Source organism: Austrofundulus limnaeus, unplaced genomic scaffold (assembly GCF_001266775.1).
Source record: "Austrofundulus limnaeus strain Quisiro unplaced genomic scaffold, Austrofundulus_limnaeus-1.0 Scaffold26, whole genome shotgun sequence".
NCBI classification, from domain to species: domain Eukaryota; kingdom Metazoa; phylum Chordata; class Actinopteri; order Cyprinodontiformes; family Rivulidae; genus Austrofundulus; species Austrofundulus limnaeus.
In genome coordinates, this window is record NW_013952428.1 from 3,250,764 (window position 1) to 3,269,069 (window position 18,306).

The following is an 18,306-nucleotide window of genomic DNA, read 5'->3' on the forward strand; positions in this document are numbered from 1 at the left end:
TATATATAAAAACAATCATTTTTTGGAGACTGCACACCTTTTTATTCTCTTTGAAAACAAATTCATCATTAAAAAAATACTGAAGAATCAGTTACGACCTGTAGTAAAGGCAACTGTCCAGCAGATGGGAGCAGAGTTTCAGAAGAATCTGGTCCTGGATCAGCTCCAGGGGTCCGACTGATGCTTGAGGTTGTAGTTCAGCAACTCAACTTGGTCTTTGATCTGATTTATTAAAATCTGAGACAGAAGCATGCCGAYCAGCTGCAGACAGAGGAAACACCACGGTGAGGTTTCTGCAGTAGTTGGGGGAGCTTTAACTCTGAACGTGTGGTACCTGTGGTATGGCCAGTCCCAGTGCGATGCCCCCCAGTATGAACAGGTTGCTGTGGATCCAGTTAACCAGCTTGTCGATGCAGCCGTTGGTGTAGATGTGGTTTCCAGCTTCGTCGAAGTCTAACTCCTGCATGCCCTGCCCACACTTGGTGTTGATCACCTCCTGCACACAGAAGYGATCATTTAAAAGCCAACAGAAATCAAACAATGATAAGACAGAGCTGGGTTAAAAGAGGACCTGTTTTTTTGACACGATGCAGCAGGAGAACGGGACAGAGCAGCGTTCTCGGCTCGGGTTGCTCTGGCTGCAGTTGAAGTAAATGTTCCGGGACCAGTCTTTGTATTCCGTCCCTCCACAGCACTCAAACTGAGGAGATGGAGGAAATGAATTCATGCATTATTTTAAAAAAGGGTTTGAGTTTCAATCTAACTTTTACCTCTTTTTGGCCAAAGTCAATAAGGTTCTGCAGATCAATATCATCTCTGTAGTGGACGATGGCATTGTTGAGTATTTCAGTTACTTTATGCCTTGCCTTGAGAGAATATTTGAAATAAATGGTTAAATATTTTTGCAGCAAAATTCCAGTCACATCTTTTCACACGCTATAAATAAATTATAAAAAGCAACCTCATTCATCACCTTATCAGAAAAGATGAAGCCCAGGACACCAACAGCCAGCTGTAGCAGAAAAATGACAGTCAGACAGACGCAGAACTGAAAGAGAAGAGACCGTCTTGGTTAGAAAACATACCAGAATACACAACAGTAACTCAATTTGTAATAAAACAGCAGTTTTTAGTGTGGATATTTTTTTCTTGCACTGTTTGAGCCTTGATAAAATTTGAAAATAGTAACTCTTCTTTAAAAAAAAGAGAGATCATACTGTCTGCAGGAGACAGATGTTTTCTCGCAGGGAGCCCACACAGCCACAGAAGGTGATTACGAACATGAGGACTCCTATAATCATCAGCATCATGGCAGGATCCACAGACAAGCACGCCAGAGCTGTCTCTGAAACAGACACAGAAAAAAAAAATCAAATAAAACAAAAACATCTCAAACTGAGCCGGAAAGACAGATTCTCTCTGTTTGCTTTTGCCAAAGTTYACCTGCATGCTTTGCCATGCGGGCGTACACTCCAATCACCACCATCATCAGAGAGATTATCTTAGGGTGGGGAAAAAAAAGAGAGATTTATTTATTAATGTTAGGAGCATTTCACATCAAAATATCTGCATTTCTTTCGTGTTTCAACTTGTAAAAGGAGTGGCACCACCCTCAGAAAAACAGAGGGGACTATTTAAAATATGCACTCAAACGCTGATTTTTACAATAAGCTGAACCGAAGCAGACACTTTCCTCTCCAGTCTGCTTTGACTAAATCAACCAGWCATTAACCTGAAATCTTCTTTCACTGGCTCGCCTCTCTCGGACTCAAAATAATGAAAAGGAGGCTTCAGAACCTCTGTTTCAGTCCCTGAATGAAATGGATCCAATTACACTGACTGCACCCTCCTCCACAGAGACTGAACCTAATGTCACACAAACAGGTGGCTTCGGAAACATTTTACTTTGAGGAAAAGGTACGAGCCAGTAAAACATTGGTTTAGATCTTTAACTGAGAGGTTAATAATGGACAGGACTGATCTGAAAACTGTGTCGTATACTGAACCAAAATGTAGCCGGGGGCAGCAGAAATGACTAAAACATTCCAGATGGCCAGGTTTCATGTTTTCACACAGCCTTATCCTGTTTGTACACGGCCTCGACCAATCAATATGAAGAACCAAAGAAACAGAGAGGCACACCTAAAAAGTGAAACWTCTTGCCAAATTTAATCTTCAACACATCAACACTGAAACTGTTTAAATCTCAGCAGTTTTAATGTGTAATCAGCTGAAAAACAAACAAAATGTAGCAAGAAGTCACCTGATGCTGAAACCCTCTTATATAAACTTTGTTGACAGCTCACTGYTGGGCTTTCTTTGCATTACAACAAATAAAAGTTGATGGACTTTGAACTTTTAAAAGTGAAATTTGTTCATTCTTGTCAACGATTCAGTCAGCAAACATACCCATGGAGGGCAAATGRATTGAATAGATTGAGTTTTTATAACAGGGGAAAAGTATAAGCAGATTTGTACATAACTCTGTTTTAGGACACCTGGAAATTAGAACATTTTAACAGTTTATTATAGTGTACAAGTCTGGTTTGCAGCAGCTCAAACTTCATATTAGGAAGTGTAAGACCCCAAATGTTCACTTACCCAGAAAAGAAAGTTAAAAATAAACAGCAGGTACTTCACAACCGGACTGACAAACGTGAAGTCCTTCTTGGATCCAGATGCGCCCCCGCGCCTTCCCCCCATGCCGCCCAAACCGCGTCCAGTCCCAACTGCGCCCAGATGAGAGCTACCTGCGGAGTCCCCGGAGGTCCAACCGACCTCCCTTCAATATGACGATGAACTGAACATGGTTGTGGACTAGAGGGAAACATAGAGGAATGTACTAATCGGGTTACAGAACACATYTAAAAGCTGCAAAGTTTAGTTTTCCTCCAAAAAAGAGGCAGGAAAAAGTTCCTTGGTGGATCGAGCAAAACGCTCAAAACTTTAGGAAAGAAGGATAAGAGAAAAACTTCAAAAGAAAAAAATGTGTTAGGATGGGAAAAAAAAAACAGCTCCACCATAGGTTCAAGTAAATACAATTAACATATATTAACATACATACATTAACATAATAATTAAAATATTTTATATATTATTAACAGTTCAATATAAAACACATCTATGGTAAAATGCATTTCAAGATGTGAAAACACAAGCTTTTATTTTGAAGGGCATCACAGRCGCAAACTTTTCACAACATCCGGTTAACCCGGATGTTGTCTCTGAGCTCTGTAAGCGAAAAGCTAACTAGCAATTTTGCTATTTGTTGAGGCTTTTATGAGCGAGAAATATGGCGTGGAGCAGCAAAGGTTTGTAGAGTTGCTTATGTAGGTGACTTTTAGTCTCCGTAATTTGTTGAATTAGTAAATTAAACAACAATTTACACCGTAAAGCTAACGCGAGCTAATCTTAGCGTCGGAGTTAAAGACAAATCGCCTTCAGATGGTTGTTGTGATGCATTTTATGGAATGTTTTCTGTGTCCATTCATTTTTACTTCATGTATCCCCCCCACCCCCACCCCCGGCAGTCTCCGCTCTTCCTCCAGCCTCCTTAAAGCTGCTTGTCCCTCCAGTGAGACTCATGGCTGCCTTCATGTGGAAGGTGGCGCAGCAGGACAGCAGCGTGATGCATTATGATAAGCTGCTGGACTTCATCAGTTTGGCAACAGAGATGGTCCCAGAACTTCTCAGTCCCAGTCAGAAGGTTCAGCTCATGCTGGGCCTGAGAGCAAAGGTGGAAACAGCTTAGATGAAAGATCTCTGATTGTTCAATATTAGGCTGTATGTTGTTTTGACATTCTCCTCTCCCTTCTCTTGCAGCTGATTCTGGAGCTTTGCCGTGGTGACGGYGTCGCCAATCTGAATACCATCCAAGCCCACCTTGATAAAATCCACTCCTGCTGCATCGAGCTGAGCACCTGTGATCAAATGGTGTTGTTTAAAAAGACCATCTTAGATCCCCACACATGTATAAAAACTAACTAATGTGACTTGTGTATTCTTGACAGGAAACCGATATTCTGAAGACCTCATATAGCAGCTTTGCCACTCTGGTGCAGGACATTTTAAATATTCCCTCAGAAAAGGAAGTCTTCTTCAAAGTGAGTGTGCATGTGAAAAAAACGCATCTTAAAAGCAAAAGTTTATTTTTATTTTTGTCATATGAGCAAGTTTATCAAATAAGGAGCAGTGTTTATATAGTGGCTTATRTTTCTGAACATGTTTATAAAGCAAACAGAATAAAATGATAATTAAACTAAAAACTAAAATTGGATTATCTGGTTGTGTCTGTAGACCTTTTTTCCTAAGCACTACGGTCCTGTCTACAACAAAAGGATCCAGCAGCTCGCGTCGCTGTTTCTGTCCCGACTGGAAGAGCTGATGCCCACACCCAACCTGCACCAGGTACTCCCAACAGGTCCCACTAATGTAGATGTTTGTTTTTATTTACATATATTGTTTCTGTACAGAGATATACTTTGTAAAATTGTTGTTCTTTTTAAACTTTAAGCCATATGATCCCATATATCGACATAAAGTAAATTTTGGCCAAGTTTGCCATTTAGGTCAACAGTGAAGTAATTATAGGTGCACTGATAAACAGGCCAGCCTAGAAGAAATGTTTCAAAACTGTGCATACTGTTTTTTTAACGTTTTATTTGTAAGCCTTAAAGTCTCAGTAWGATGTTTCTTACAATGTAAAAATATAAAAAACATACAATTTGGTTACATTGTGAGGCCGGCTCTGGGATCTGAACAAATTTACTTAAATGTCTGYGGATGTGGTATGTGAGGAATTGTGCAGTTGCTTTGTAATGATTTGGTGGCAAATATAAAATGTCTTACAGGAAATTTGTGCTTTTGATTTTGTGGTTTTACAGACAACAGTTTGGCTCTCTGAAACATCTGCATCAGAGGAGTTTAAACATCACTTATCTGAACCTTTGGCTCTGAGAACTCTGCTGGTTCATCACAGAGAGCTGGGGACCCTCAGCTCAGGTCAGATCATRGATTTATTCTCTCTTTTCTTAAAAAAAATAATGTTTTACTATTTGTTCGTTAAAAATGTTCTGTTACAGTTTGTCCAAGCAATGAAGATGACATCATTTTGTCTGCGCTGTCCTTCACTAAACCAGTGAATGAGTTCAGCGAGGCTGATGATGAGGAGGATAGCAATGAAGGGTCGCTGGCTTTGGATGATTTGGATGAAGACTCAAGTCAGTGCATCACCGACACTGACGACTCAGAGGACTGGTTTTCAAAAAAGAAATCAGGTCAGAGACGGACCAAAATTATTTTCAGAWATTTCAGTTTACTTCACTTAACTGATCTGTGCTTTGTCCTGTTTTCAGACCTTTTTCCTCGCTTCTCCATCTCCTCTAAGGGTCCYGGCACGCCGCCTGTACCGACAAAGGTTCGAGAGTGCGTCCAGAAGGCCGTTCAGAGAAARAAATCTGAAAAAAAAGGGAGAAGCAAGACTTTGCAAAAAAGCTTAAAGATGAAAAGCAGGAGCCAAAAGCTGAACATAAACAATCCGAGGAGAGGCAAACAAAAAGGTAGGGGTGAAGAGATGGAAAAGGAGAAAAAGGAGGACAACTCCAAAAAGAAACGTTGCAGAAAAAGGAAAGAGCCAACCGGGGAGGATAAACGGTTTCTGAGTACWCGAACCGTGAAGAAAAACTTCCCAGAAGAAGACACGAAATGTCCCACGTGTGAGAAAGTCTTCGAACATCCAAATCAGATGAAAACCCACCTGAAGCTGCACACCTTTCGCTACAGCTGCATCGAGTGCGAYAAAGGATTYATGAGCCGTTCAGGCTACGATTATCACCAGAAGATTCACAAAAAAGGACGAATATTCAAGTGTAACCAGTGCAGCAAGGCGTTCCCCAGCAGGTACGCTCTCAAGCAGCACAACCTTCTGCACGATGGACCATCCAACTTCTGCCAGATCTGCAAGAAAAACTTCAGCAAAAATGGTTACATAAGACATGTGCTGATGCACAAGGGCGAGAGGAATTACCTGTGCACCACCTGCGGGAAGGCGTTTCTGTCCTCCGGGGAGCTGCAGCTGCACAATCGGACGCACACGGGCGAGCTGCCGTACACCTGCGTCCACTGCGGGAAGGGCTTCTCCTGCAAGGCCCACCTGATCGTGCACACCCGCTCGCACACGGGAGATCGCCCGTATCTCTGCACCGAGTGCCCCAAGCGCTTCCTCACCCTGAACTGTCTGAAGAGGCACACACTCAGCCACAACGGGGTGAAACCGTTCAAGTGTTCGGAGTGTGACAAAGAGTTCTCCCAGGTGGGGAATATGAGAAGACACATGGCAACTCATAAACTTGGCACGTAGTGGCATCTGTTTTTTTTACATTTAAATATTGTCTTTGTCAAAACGTATTCTCCGTAATTTTTTATTTTTATTAATTAATTTTTTTTGTTATAACCTGTCTTAGAAAAGCCTCACGTGAGACCTCGATGTGTAAAATGCAAACGTCGCCCCCTGCTGGTGGAACCAGGTAGTCACAGCTGCTGATTGATTTTTGGAACATTTTATCTTTTTGAGTGTTCTGACTTGATACACAAAATAAAGAAAATTTTTGAAGTGCCCTATAAATTAATGTATTATTATTATTATTATTATTATTATTATTATTATTATGTTAATATAGAACATAAACGAACTAAAAGACCCCAGATGATTAGTGAAAGTTCAGATGTTTTGTTCAGACACTGCAGGGTTTGCTTTTTTTCTGGTCTGCAGCAGCTGAATTTAAATATTACAATAATGTGAATTTGTTCCATAAAGACTGTTAAACATCATTTATTCCAGTTTCTACAGGAGATTTGAAAATATTCTCCATTGCATTTTGTTTTGGGTAGATTGTAGTATATTTAAATCACACATTGGTTATCTGCTATTTAGCATTTCATCACGACTTTGTGTAGTTGGTTTCTTTAGTTGTAAATAGTTATACCAAATGCAACTACAGGGATCTTTATTACCAAGAGCAAGAATTTAATTTTTTTTTTTACTTTGAACTTAAACAGGATTTTAAAAAAATAAAAAAAGTTTTGATAAGGTAATGTTTTTTGAAGAAAGTGGTGTTTTTATTAAGCTTACAAACTGTTGAAATATGTTTACTTTAAATACACTTTATGTATAATTTTACAGAAAAAAATTGTTGAATTTCCCCACATCAGAGTTTTTATAATGTTATGTCTGCACTTTATTTGCTGCAGCTTTTTAAAATTGTTATTTTACTGTACTGTTTGGAAACTCATTCTGATAATGACACATTTATTTAGTATTTGTTACACTGTAAAATGTAAACTGAGTATGTTTTGTAAGACTTCAATAAATAAATAAAGTACTGCATTTAATCTTCCATCCAGCAGGGGGCAGTAATACCTACCTGTAATGAGTGGGAGGAGCCGGAAAACAGTGAAAACACAACTGTAGGAAATGCAATTTATTTGCAGTTTTTTAATAACATCATTCCTCAGATAAAAATGCAATGTTACAGGAATATACATCAGATATTAATTTAAAACTTGCTCTCAAGGGACCATACAGTCTAAATATACTTTTTCCTTTTTTTATTTACTGGTAGCGTGCGTAATAAGCAAGACAGACTCTGTCACCAATGACAGACTGACAAGTTACAGATACAAACTGTACAGAACTTATTTACAAATTAACTTTTATATATATATTTATATATATACTTTTTTTTTTGCATTTTTTGTTTCACTTTTTATGGAAAATAGGAGTAGAAAAAGTGATTGAATTAATAATATTCTGATTTATTTCATTTGTATTCTTTCCCTTTCTAAAATCTAAAATGAAATGTAAAAAATAAAATGGGAGGGGGGCAAAAAAAAGAAGGGTGTGAGAGAACATGCAGTCCTGACCACACCAAGGAGAACGAAAACCGAGGAAACCAAATGATGTTGGGCCGGTGTCGCTTAGCAGCCTTACAACCAATGAAATCCCTCCCTGCAGTGGAGGGGGAGTGGCTTACATTTAAAAACTCAGAAAATGGCCACCTGCCTCCAGAGCTACCGTACGCACAATAAACACACTTTAATTCATTATTTAGACCATAAATAGTGCTGTTATTAAATAGTACATTTAACAGTAGCGCCATTACTAATATTACAACAAATTGGTCTCTGTGAACACCTCCCACCAAAACTAAAGATTTAAAGAAACACAAACTGCTCAGTCCTGTCAAAAAAAATTGGCCCTTTTAACACTTTGCATGAGTAGTGGCCAAAAACAATAAGACACTACTGATGATTAGAGCAGAACCACACAACTCCGTCATCCACTCAGGCATTAAAGGAAGAAAAAAAAAAAGCTTTCTTTAAACACTTTATGGTCTGAACATATGATATGATAATGTTGTCATTTTTTAAAGCTGCATTTACTCACTCATGTTTATTTTGTAATCATTTGTGCTCTAAAAAGGGACAAAAAACAGCTAAAATAATGACAAGGGCGGAAAAACGGAAACCCTCAACCTTTGTCAGGCCTCAGCAAGAGCATCGCCGTGTCCTACATTCAAGAAATTGACTTTGTCGAGATAATTATCATTCAYGGAACGTGAACTAGCTCTTGTGCTGTGAGATGAGAAGAGGCTGAGGCAGATGCGGGTGGAGACATTCAGGGTTCTCACGAGGGCGAGCTGTTGAAAGAGGAGAACCTGCGCCGATGCACAAAAGCAGCTGCCGCATCTCCCGAGTCTAATTTGCTGAATTAGATCCCACAGAGAGTCACGGTTAGAAACACTCCACATGAATAGATGGGGGATTTCCCTCTTAAAAAAAACAAAAACAAAATATAACTCAATCATGGTGTCTCATCTTATTTGGGGTTTAATATCGCTTTTGCATAATGACGAATTAAAGAGTGTTCACACAAAGGTGCTGATGTCTGCTGCTACACAATGAGCGACTTGTGGTTCTATTAGTTCTAACTGGGAACACTAATCCCTCCCATCAGTCCCAGTGAAAAGGAAGAGCTCAGACCTCTGATATGCTCAGTAAAGAAACACCATGCGGCCGTGTGAACACTCAGGGTGAGTTTCCCACACCAAAAAAAAAAAAAAACTGGAAAACACAGCTGCTTTCATTACTAAACACTAATTAAATGTGTGATTTAAGCAAACAATTCAGTGTGTCATCGCTTATACAGATTAAGCTTTCAAACCATCCATCATGCAGCTGGACTTCTACTCTTTACAAGCAACAAACAGACAAATGTGAACTTGTCGTAAAAAAAAAAGCATAGAAAATGGCAGCATCCATAAGTCTTTTCATAAATATCCCCATAATTCTCCAACAAAACTGCCCTTCATCAGGTTATAATAATTCATATAGATTTTCATTACTTCATATCTAAAATAAACACGTGCTCTATAAACTTGTTCATATATTCAGTAATATAATCCATCATTTACGTTCTGTTCTCTTTCTGAAAGCCCTTATCATTAAGATGAGAACATCTGTACGACAGAAAAACCAAAGTGTTTCCCTTTTTCTTAAGAGAATCAATGCTTTGAACTCGATTTCCTCATCTGAACTCCTAGAAAAGATAAAAAAATCTATACTCAAAATAGTCATCTTYAAATATTTGTGTCAGGATTAAACAAGACCGACAAACTTTGATCTACAAGAAAATATAAAGCGTCAAATTCTGCAACGACAGGTCGTCACGAGAGGAGCTTTCTGAAATGGCAAAGTAGTTTATGCTTAAAAATGGTCAAATGTCATTAAAACTATCATTCCATCAGTTTCTTTTCACTGTCCAAAGAAATAACTCAGATTTGTGTCAATTTTTGCCACAAGACGTTCATCTGAACGCTCATTTCCAGGCTAAATCCAACATGTTTTTGCATAAACACCTAAAACACACATTTCTTTTATACGCACCAAAACAGCCACATTCCTGACCATTTGTTTGGTGCTTTTAAGTTAAAAAAAGAAGTAATTCAAAAATAAACTGGCCATAAACTAAACTACTCTTTTTTTTGCTTTCTAGTCTGCATAAAAAGGCAGATGAATTAAATTCCTATTCACAGATGAAGTTCAAATCCTCCAAATTCACACTTGGAAGAAGAAACATCGAAGCTACACAATTTGAATGAATTGAAACAAACAAAAATTGAACACTTTGGAGGTGTTTTTTTTAAAATCTTTTTTCTTTTTGGCTTTTTATTTTTAAAGATGACGTGGGTTTTGCTGATGGTCTCTCAGTGCTACAGTGTGAGCGGACCCTGGCTTGTGCCGACGGGCCGCTGGGTACGCTGGGACGTCTGCACAAAACAGAAACGAGCAGAAGCAGTTTCCAATCTGTCTGATGCTAAACGTAGATTTAAACTCAAATTGGTCAYGAAAAAATTACTTTTTATTTGTTTGTTACAACATTGATTTTAGACTATAAATCTGGGATAGCCTGTTCAATGTTTTAAAGTAGTTTCACTCAAAAACACGTGTTGGATTTACTTCAATTATCTGAACATGTTCCAATCAACTGAACTGAGTAAATGTAACACATTTACTTCACATTAACTTGTAAATTAAATGTAAAAATTGCTTTACATTTACTAAATCCAACACATCTGTTTTTTGAGTGCATGGATTAAAGCCTGAAGGCTACAAATGATCAACATGATGTCAAAATGCTCTAAAATCCACCTGGTTATGGGTTACAGCAGATAATGTTTTACCTTCAGCAAAAAGATATACAGTCAACTTCATACTGACCCTCTGTCAGCACATCAACAAATCCACTTTCCATATAGGTCCTCTTTTCCTTATTCTAACATTCTGCTGATTAAATAATCTATTTTTATACTTTGATATATATTTATATTTATATATATATATATAGTATATAAAAATATACAATCATTAGCTAGAGGTGAGACAAAAGATATTATCAGTTATATAGGACCAATACTGTATATCTCTAAAGAGAGCAACCCATGCATGTAAAACATCACTTTAAATATTTAATCCACCGTGTTAGAACTTAAAGACATTCTTCATCTAACAGTCTTCATCAAATCAAGAGTTCCTCCCATCCGATACAGAAAATCATTCAGTCATTTGAAGAGATTACTTTAAGCTGCAGTTTTYGCTGCAGAGGGAGGGATTTTATTTYGGTTTGCTGTAGGCAGGGGGAAATGAAGCTGCAGCTCACCGGCCTGACAAACGCTACGACACAAAGACAGACAGGTGTAAGGCATGGGTTTCCAGTGGAACAGCTCCACAGCTTTCACTTGCAAGTACTCTCCAAATCAWTTATTAAAGCACACTTCATTATTAAACTCCTAGAATCAGATCATGTTTGCCAAGAAATCACATTTTGATAATCATATCAGTCTTTCGCAGGGGTTCAGGACTAGACAATAAACAGGAAGTCACATCTAAATATCATCCAACTGCCGAACACTCATCTGTAACACTAAAGAGGAGAAAAAGCTACACTGTAAAAAAAAACGCGGAACATCAGGAACGCCTGATTCAAAAGTTAAACTGCTTTCAATACTGATGCTAGATCCCCAGAGGACAAAACGTTCTGAATAAAAACCAGAAACAAAACAAGATGAAGGAATGCGGTCAAAAGTATCGAGACAGAGATGAGAAAAAAGCCAAACTATTTTTGTGTGAATCAACAAATAAAACACCAGATGTAGGTCACACAGCCTCAGTAATCGTTTGACCAACATCCCAATAAATACATCTTTACTAAACTGCTCTGTAATGTACCTGATTTCAAGTATGTTGTGGAACCGTTGAGTTCACTTGAAAAAAGAAAAAAGAAGTAGCAACAAACAGAAAATAACAACATCAGGACTTTATGTGTCTTTTAAATACGTTTACATGGATATTTTCTTCGGGAACTTTATACACAGTCATAGTTATTGCATTGTTTTTGCATATCTTGCGCAGGATTACACCCACACRTTTCGTTATACTACAACACAACACCTCCAAAGTCATGCTAAACCAAAGAAGTCACGTTAAAGGAAACAAAACCAAAAAAAAAAAAAAAAACTCGCAAGGCTGCTCAACTTCACACGAGGGGAAAAGCCACAAAGCTCTGGATCTTTCTCAGGGGCACAACACAAACCTGCTGTGGCACTTCTGATATGCAGGGGTTTAGTGTACAAAAAAAGGTGACAGATAATGTGCAGATAGCTGTCATTCATTTTGTGGTTTTATGATCCGCTTTGAGAACAATCGCGGATGCTAGGCTGGCAGATTTAACTGCAGTTGCTTGGATACAGGAAATCTATTTCGCACGTCTATAATGAACATCCTTGAGAGTTTAAGCCTAATATTCTGCAGGTCCTACCATCACATGCAGCTTAAACCAATCAGGAGATCTCAAGCTATTTTATAATACTGTATATAATAAACATTAAATACGGTTAGACTAAACTTCCAGCAAACATCAGCCACTTGCTGCAGGACGTGCCAGCTTCCCCATTTGTTAAGTTTGAATAATTCAAAAAACACTAAATATTTCTATTTGTGTGGGTGCTTTTCTGTAGAATTGAAGTGACTGTGAACCTACAAGGATAGCAACAAAAGAAACGCTCAACATTCACATTTAGATTGCATAATAATGACAGAAGTTGGTTACTGGCACAGGATGCAGTGTATATGGCAGTGTGTTTATGCATACTCCTCCCTGCCACAGACCTGCTCTGATTTATGGAGGAATATGAGCTCAATAGAGAAAAAATAAAGAAAAATAAAGAGTACGGGCCTGTCTAATAGGGGTTTCTGTGTGGGCTTTCTGAACATTTAAAACGGACAGTGAGTCATAAAAGTGTCTTAAAAAATGGCAAAAGCGCTTCCAACACAACTACATTTATTTGGAAGTTAAAAAATATTTTTTATAACATTCTAGGGAGTTGATGACAATTAATTTAGTTTTAAATGATGTACATGTTGATATAATACTAAAAAAATACTGTATTGAGTGGTGTTATAGTACCAGGAATACTGAAACCAGTGTACCGTRGCGTGGACATCCCGTGCTCTTATGTTAAGTGAATTAGCAAAAMTCTCCAAGTTTTCATTAGAATAAAAAAAATAAAAGCCTCACATAATACAACTGTCCTTTAAAGTGGATAGTTCTATAAATTATAGCCAATTTAAACCACGTGATCAATAATTTCCTGAAAATTTCCTCCTTGTATTTCTAGCAGTCGCTACTACCAGTAAATGTTAAAAACAAAATAATTTGTCTTTAACGCCACAATAAAATAGAAAGGACTAAGACGAGGAGGTTTGATGTTTTGCAGCAATAGTACACCAGCCCTAATTATTAATGAGGAGTTTCAACTTTTGCCAAAGGATGTTATGTTGCATGAAAAGTGATAAAAGCCAGAGTGAGCACTCGTTTCCCGCCAAAACCCTCTCCCCCCCGATTTGTGTCACAAGGCATCACTGTGGCAGTAGAAATTTTGGTGCTTCTGTCATTCAGAGCAGTAATTTAACATCAAAAATAAAAACGTTCTGGTTAATGTCAGTGCTGGAAATGTAGCCCTCACTCTGATCTTGCTGCAGAACGAACTACGTCTTGAATGGTGGCAGGGAAAAAATTGCGATGGCTAATATTCGAAGAGAGAGAGTGAGAGAGACTTCTCACCCTGCAGCTTGTTTTTCTTTTTAAAAAATGTACAAACTGTGCTAAAGAAATCACAAAGCTTTGGAAGCATGCCTGTCCACGGTAACCCTGTGTTAAGGAGGCCCATTACAACACAAACACACACCCTCGCTCACACACACACACACACACCAACAACATACTTGTAATGCTACCTTAATTTAGGCTTAAAATAAGCTTTTAGAATACACAAGAAACCACTCGAACATTCTCACACTTTTTTTTTCTCTTCTGGAAAAAAATAAATAAATAAATAGATACAATCTGTAAAAGGTGCATACGGATAGAGAAACATCCCTCTCCCCCTTTTTGTTTTAGATTACACACCCACTCGCACACTCTTGTACTAAAATGCAGACATGCGTATGCACGCACAAATRCGCCCTCACACACACTATGCCCTGCTTCGATACTTAAAACCTCTTAAAATTGTCCTAAAAATAAAATCGAGCAAAAAATACACTTATAAGACCAGCACCCCGATTGTGCAAACAAATTAAGGATAAATTAAAATCAATAAAAGTCATGAATATAAAAACAAAAGAAGTCATGGCTAGCCAGTTTTGCACGATATTGAACTGTTAAATACATAGTGGGCGTGGTCTGTAGAAATCGTATGTGGCAGCAAATCTAACGGGATTCCCAGCTGAGAGGAAGAGGAGGGGCTTAGAGGAGGAAGTGACGTTGATTGACAGCAGATCGGACGTGGCTCCATAGCCCGGAGTCACTTTCCTTTTCAATCGATCACTCCCGCTCGCTCCTCCACCCTGGCATCTAGGTGGCCCTGCACGACAAACACGCCCCTCCTCGAGTGCTGAAAAAGAAACAAAAACAAAACAAAACAAAAATCCAGCAATGAGGAGTGATGGCGATACAGCCAAAGAAGTGGGAGGAAGGATGGAGGAAGGAGTGAGGGACAGTGAGATATGAGGCAGAGAAGGGGGCTCGCTATCGCTACAGAGCCATCAAACGCTCCGCTCATTTCCTGTTTGGGGCAGCAAGGGGGTGTGGCCAAACAAAGAAAAGGTCGGAGGCGGGGTGAAGCCGGGTCAAGGTGACGGACGAGGCGAGTCTTGATGGAGTCTTACTGACCAACGGGGATGAAATAAAAAAATAAAAATAAAAGCWAGTTCCCTGTTGGCTAGGAAGTGTTTTTCTCTGCCTGCGTCCCCCCCGTAGCAGCCCTCCTCTGGCTGTTGAACCATCCCTCAGATCCTCCCCCACCCCCACTTGGCCGCGGGGGCGGCGGCACGTCACCGTAATTCCACTCCYGTGCTGGCAGGGCTGTGCTCCAAGGTTCCGTAGCTTTGGAAGAGGAGGAGAAACGAGATTTCAAACAGGGTTTGTCTTGTCCCTGTTTTACACAATACAGCGCTTCATCATCAGCTAAAAAAAAGGAGTTGACCTTTGACCTCGAGTGGGTTTTGGTCAGAAGGTGATCCTTTACTGACTCCTTCACAAGCTGGTTTGCTGTCCCCTACCTGGCATCATGGCGGCCAGACAAACAACAATAACACACCACCGAAGTAGGCATAGGAAATGAAAACATTAATACCGTTTGAAGGAAATCCATATAAAGACTTCCTGCCACTGTGTCTTGTCTACCTTCCTTTCATTTTGTCTTTGTTTTATTTTTTTGCTTGTCTCGACCTTCCTGCTTCTTCACACTTTGAGGACATGAAAAAACTGTGAGGCACTTTAGAGCCACACTCAGACACGTGTGGTGAACACACACACACACACATACACACACACACACACACACAAGTACAAACACAAAAAAAAATCCACACACACTAGCATTCAGTCAGATCGGATATAGTCCACTGCAAACGTTCACACACATACTGACTCAGTTAAACCAACAGAGTCGTAACCATGTGTTGAAGGTTGCATCGCTGGCCGCCACTGTCCGAAGCGACAGAGTAGGTGAGTGTGTGTGAGGCGTGGGGACAAACAGAGCCAGCCGTGGCACTGTGCACCAGCACCGGCGGGCCGTCGACTCTGACGTCGCCAGAGGGGCCCGCTCGCTCATCAGACCTGATCAGCTGACGCCTACAAGCTCGTCACACACTCCTCGTCCTCTAAAAGCTCGCTGTTCCTCTGCAGCGCTCCCGCCATCACGGCTGGACTTCTGTGATGCCTTTCTTCCCTCCCTCCTGCTTCCTCCTCCTCCTCCTCCCGCCCACTCCCCGGGGCTAGCAGCTCCTGACGCTCCTCTATAGAGGACGGCCCGTGGACGTAGCCTCGGCTCCCGCCGGCCTCGGCCACGTCCTCTGCGGGGCTTGAGCCGCCGGCTCGGTCCCTGTGTGTCGCTGCTGCTGCTCTGTGGAAGGGGAGGCTGCCGTTGGGGCTGTGCTGAGAGGTGGAAGAGGCGCTGGGTGTGGCRTTGGTGGTTGTGTTGAGAATGTTGTTGGCGGCGTGCTCCATCTCCTCAATGGTCATGTCGCAAGCATCCGCCAGCTCGGCTTTGGTCGCCTCGATGAACGACGGGTCCTGGGCGAAATGACCCAAACCTTCTGATATTAGAACCTTTAGGAGATTAAAAAGGCAGAGAGGAGATGGGGATTTAGAGGCGTACGATGTTGAGTCATCTGAGTCAAGAGTAATCTTGTGTTAAAAGACTCACCGCTTCCACTAGACTGCCTGCRCTGCCGTGCGACAGCGAACTGGAGTCTTTCCCCAGAAGCGAGGGCACCGTTAGCGACACCGGCCGYGGTGCTCTTTGACCCGACACGCTCGGTGTGGGGCTGGGGCTGGATACTGGGCTGTTCCCATTACTGTCGCTGTACCTGGAGTTAAAGCACCGCTTAATAAAAACATTACTATACTTCTAATATCAATCAAATGGTTATTGTAGCATGTAGGCACTAACAGCTAAAGAAATAAATCTCACCAGGGCCCACAGTTGACAGAAGGCAAACTGGCGTTGAGCTTTTCATGAGAGTTGGCGCCCTCTAGCCTCAGCGAGGGAACTCGCTGGTAGGAGGCATCACTACATTGAGCTGGGAAAAAGAAAAACAGGATTCGAAACATAGAACATCTCGTCGAAATGTTTCTGCTGTTCCWTTTCTGTTTCGCACCTGTGGGGCTGGCTGGAGGCGTGGAGCACAGCCGGCTGAAGAGAGTGGGTGAGTGGCTCCTTCTCAGCAGAGGACTTAAACCTGCTACTGCCAGAGCCTGGGAGAAAAGAGAGCAGAGGGAGTTACTCCAAAGAACAGCTTCAAAGATGGTAAATAAAAGTGGGATTCCTACTTGTTGATGTACAAGATGTAAGGGTACAGCTGTCTTTTGGGAGATATCTGGTCTCGAGTGCCTCCTGAGACACTCCAAATGGAAGGACGCTCTCCGACCTGACAACACAAATACAAATACAGTATGTAATTATGTAAATACAATCAGCGTGTTTGTCCATGTTGTCCAATCCTCTCACCCAGAGTTGTTGGGCAGAGGAAGACTCTTCGCGGAGACTGCCATCCTCGTCCTCCTCTTTGCTCCTCGACCTCCTCCGCTTCCTCCATGGGAGCCAGCTGTTTGCATGTTTCATCATGATACACCAACCTATCAGGTGCACACAGACGCGGCGGTGAGCTACAAGCATTGACGATGAAGACTAAACTGTGAATGTTTCTCAGCAGTACATGTCAGAAGAAAGTGAGTGGTCATCTTCCTGGTATTCCCTGTCGTCACCATAACTCTCATCGTACGTCTCCTCTGTGGAGCCCTCCCCTCTCTGGATGATTGGCAGATGACTGTCACTCGACTCCGAGCTACGAATAAAATGGGCAAACGACCAAAAACAAGCAAGCACACAAATAAAAACACAAAGTTAACATAAGCGCACGGCACAGATGGAGGCACAAACAGTCAAAACATATGTATTACAGAGAAAAAAAATTAATGCAGCTGATTAGCAAAAGAAAAAAAAATCTGCGAGGAGCTTCAGAGGAGCGGACTCAGAAACCCGGAGATGCTTTCTTACTGCATGGAGGAAATGACAGGAGGAGATGAAGAAGCCTGCAGAGCAGCGAGTGGAGTTTACTGCGGTTTTGTTCAAGCAAAAATGGTAAAAAGCACTAAAGACAAACGAGTGATACCGGAGCTGAAGTTCTGACATGTTTAAAAAACAAAGAGGAGCACAGTCCCTGCAGGATAAATAAACTTAGCACAAAAAGTAAGGAAATGTGTGTTTGGTAGATAGTTTCTTTGTTGCAACAATGCTTCCTGGTAATAAACCTCATACTGATGGAAAGCCTGTTAATTTCCCTTTTAAATGGAGCCACATTTGTAAGGAACATGCATTTGTGGGATGAGCAGTAGAGCTGAGTATGAGGGTTGCAGATATGAAACATTTGCCAAATCTTCTCTGCCAAACATCCTTTTTTGCTGTTGCTATCAGGTGCTGTTTAAGATGTATTGCCAAGAAGCATTGTTACAACAAAGAAATAATCTACCAAACACAAATTTACTTACTTTTTGTGCTAAGCAGAGATACAACCCTATGTCAGAAAAAGTTTGATTTGCAGGAAAAATTGAAAAAGAAATCAAGCTTACAAAATCATATAGTAAGTCTTATATAACTTACTTTGAGTTTTAGTTTTGTTATAGCT

At 40.6% G+C, this 18,306-nt stretch overlaps 3 protein-coding genes across 12 annotated transcripts in view; 1 reads left to right on the forward strand and 2 right to left on the reverse strand.

The window, feature by feature from the left end:
* Nucleotides 1-28: 28 nt before the first annotated feature.
* tspan33a (tetraspanin 33a) lies at nucleotides 29-2,868 on the reverse strand. 2 transcript variants are annotated; one of them, XM_014004810.1, is made up of 8 exons: nucleotides 2,602-2,868; nucleotides 1,444-1,501; nucleotides 1,218-1,345; nucleotides 974-1,048; nucleotides 771-866; nucleotides 572-700; nucleotides 335-496; nucleotides 29-237 (listed from the first exon to the last, which is right to left on the reverse strand). In XM_014004810.1, the coding sequence occupies exons 1-8, from the start codon at nucleotides 2,701-2,703 to the stop codon at nucleotides 160-162; spliced, it is 828 nt and encodes a 275-aa protein (XP_013860264.1). In that variant the 5' UTR covers nucleotides 2,704-2,868; the 3' UTR covers nucleotides 29-159. The 2 variants fall into 2 exon arrangements, with proteins under 2 accessions (XP_013860264.1, XP_013860263.1); XM_014004809.1 differs by having other exon boundaries at nucleotides 29-261; nucleotides 2,602-2,858.
* A 348-nt stretch (nucleotides 2,869-3,216) lies between these two features.
* Nucleotides 3,217-7,384, forward strand: LOC106515160 (zinc finger protein 2 homolog). 3 transcript variants are annotated; one of them, XM_014004819.1, is made up of 9 exons: nucleotides 3,217-3,311; nucleotides 3,531-3,736; nucleotides 3,823-3,933; nucleotides 4,011-4,103; nucleotides 4,297-4,407; nucleotides 4,884-5,001; nucleotides 5,082-5,276; nucleotides 5,355-6,310; nucleotides 6,462-7,384. In XM_014004819.1, the coding sequence occupies exons 1-9, from the start codon at nucleotides 3,293-3,295 to the stop codon at nucleotides 6,474-6,476; spliced, it is 1,824 nt and encodes a 607-aa protein (XP_013860273.1). In that variant the 5' UTR covers nucleotides 3,217-3,292; the 3' UTR covers nucleotides 6,477-7,384. The 3 variants fall into 3 exon arrangements, with proteins under 3 accessions (XP_013860273.1, XP_013860272.1, XP_013860274.1); XM_014004818.1 differs by having other exon boundaries at nucleotides 5,355-7,384; XM_014004820.1 differs by having other exon boundaries at nucleotides 5,139-5,276; nucleotides 5,355-7,384.
* A 93-nt stretch (nucleotides 7,385-7,477) lies between these two features.
* cacna1c (calcium channel, voltage-dependent, L type, alpha 1C subunit) overlaps nucleotides 7,478-18,306 on the reverse strand; it is a 189,921-nt gene continuing 179,092 nt past the window's right edge. For all 7 annotated transcript variants that reach the window (XM_014004815.1, XM_014004817.1, XM_014004814.1 and 4 more), the window contains 7 exons: nucleotides 17,338-17,466; nucleotides 17,130-17,257; nucleotides 16,952-17,049; nucleotides 16,780-16,876; nucleotides 16,593-16,701; nucleotides 16,326-16,488; nucleotides 7,478-16,228 (listed from right to left, as the gene is read on the reverse strand). In XM_014004815.1, coding sequence (XP_013860269.1) covers nucleotides 15,752-16,228; nucleotides 16,326-16,488; nucleotides 16,593-16,701; nucleotides 16,780-16,876; nucleotides 16,952-17,049; nucleotides 17,130-17,257; nucleotides 17,338-17,466 — 1,201 coding nt within the window. In that variant the 3' untranslated portion in view covers nucleotides 7,478-15,751. The remainder of the gene's footprint in view (nucleotides 16,229-16,325; nucleotides 16,489-16,592; nucleotides 16,702-16,779; nucleotides 16,877-16,951; nucleotides 17,050-17,129; nucleotides 17,258-17,337; nucleotides 17,467-18,306) is intronic.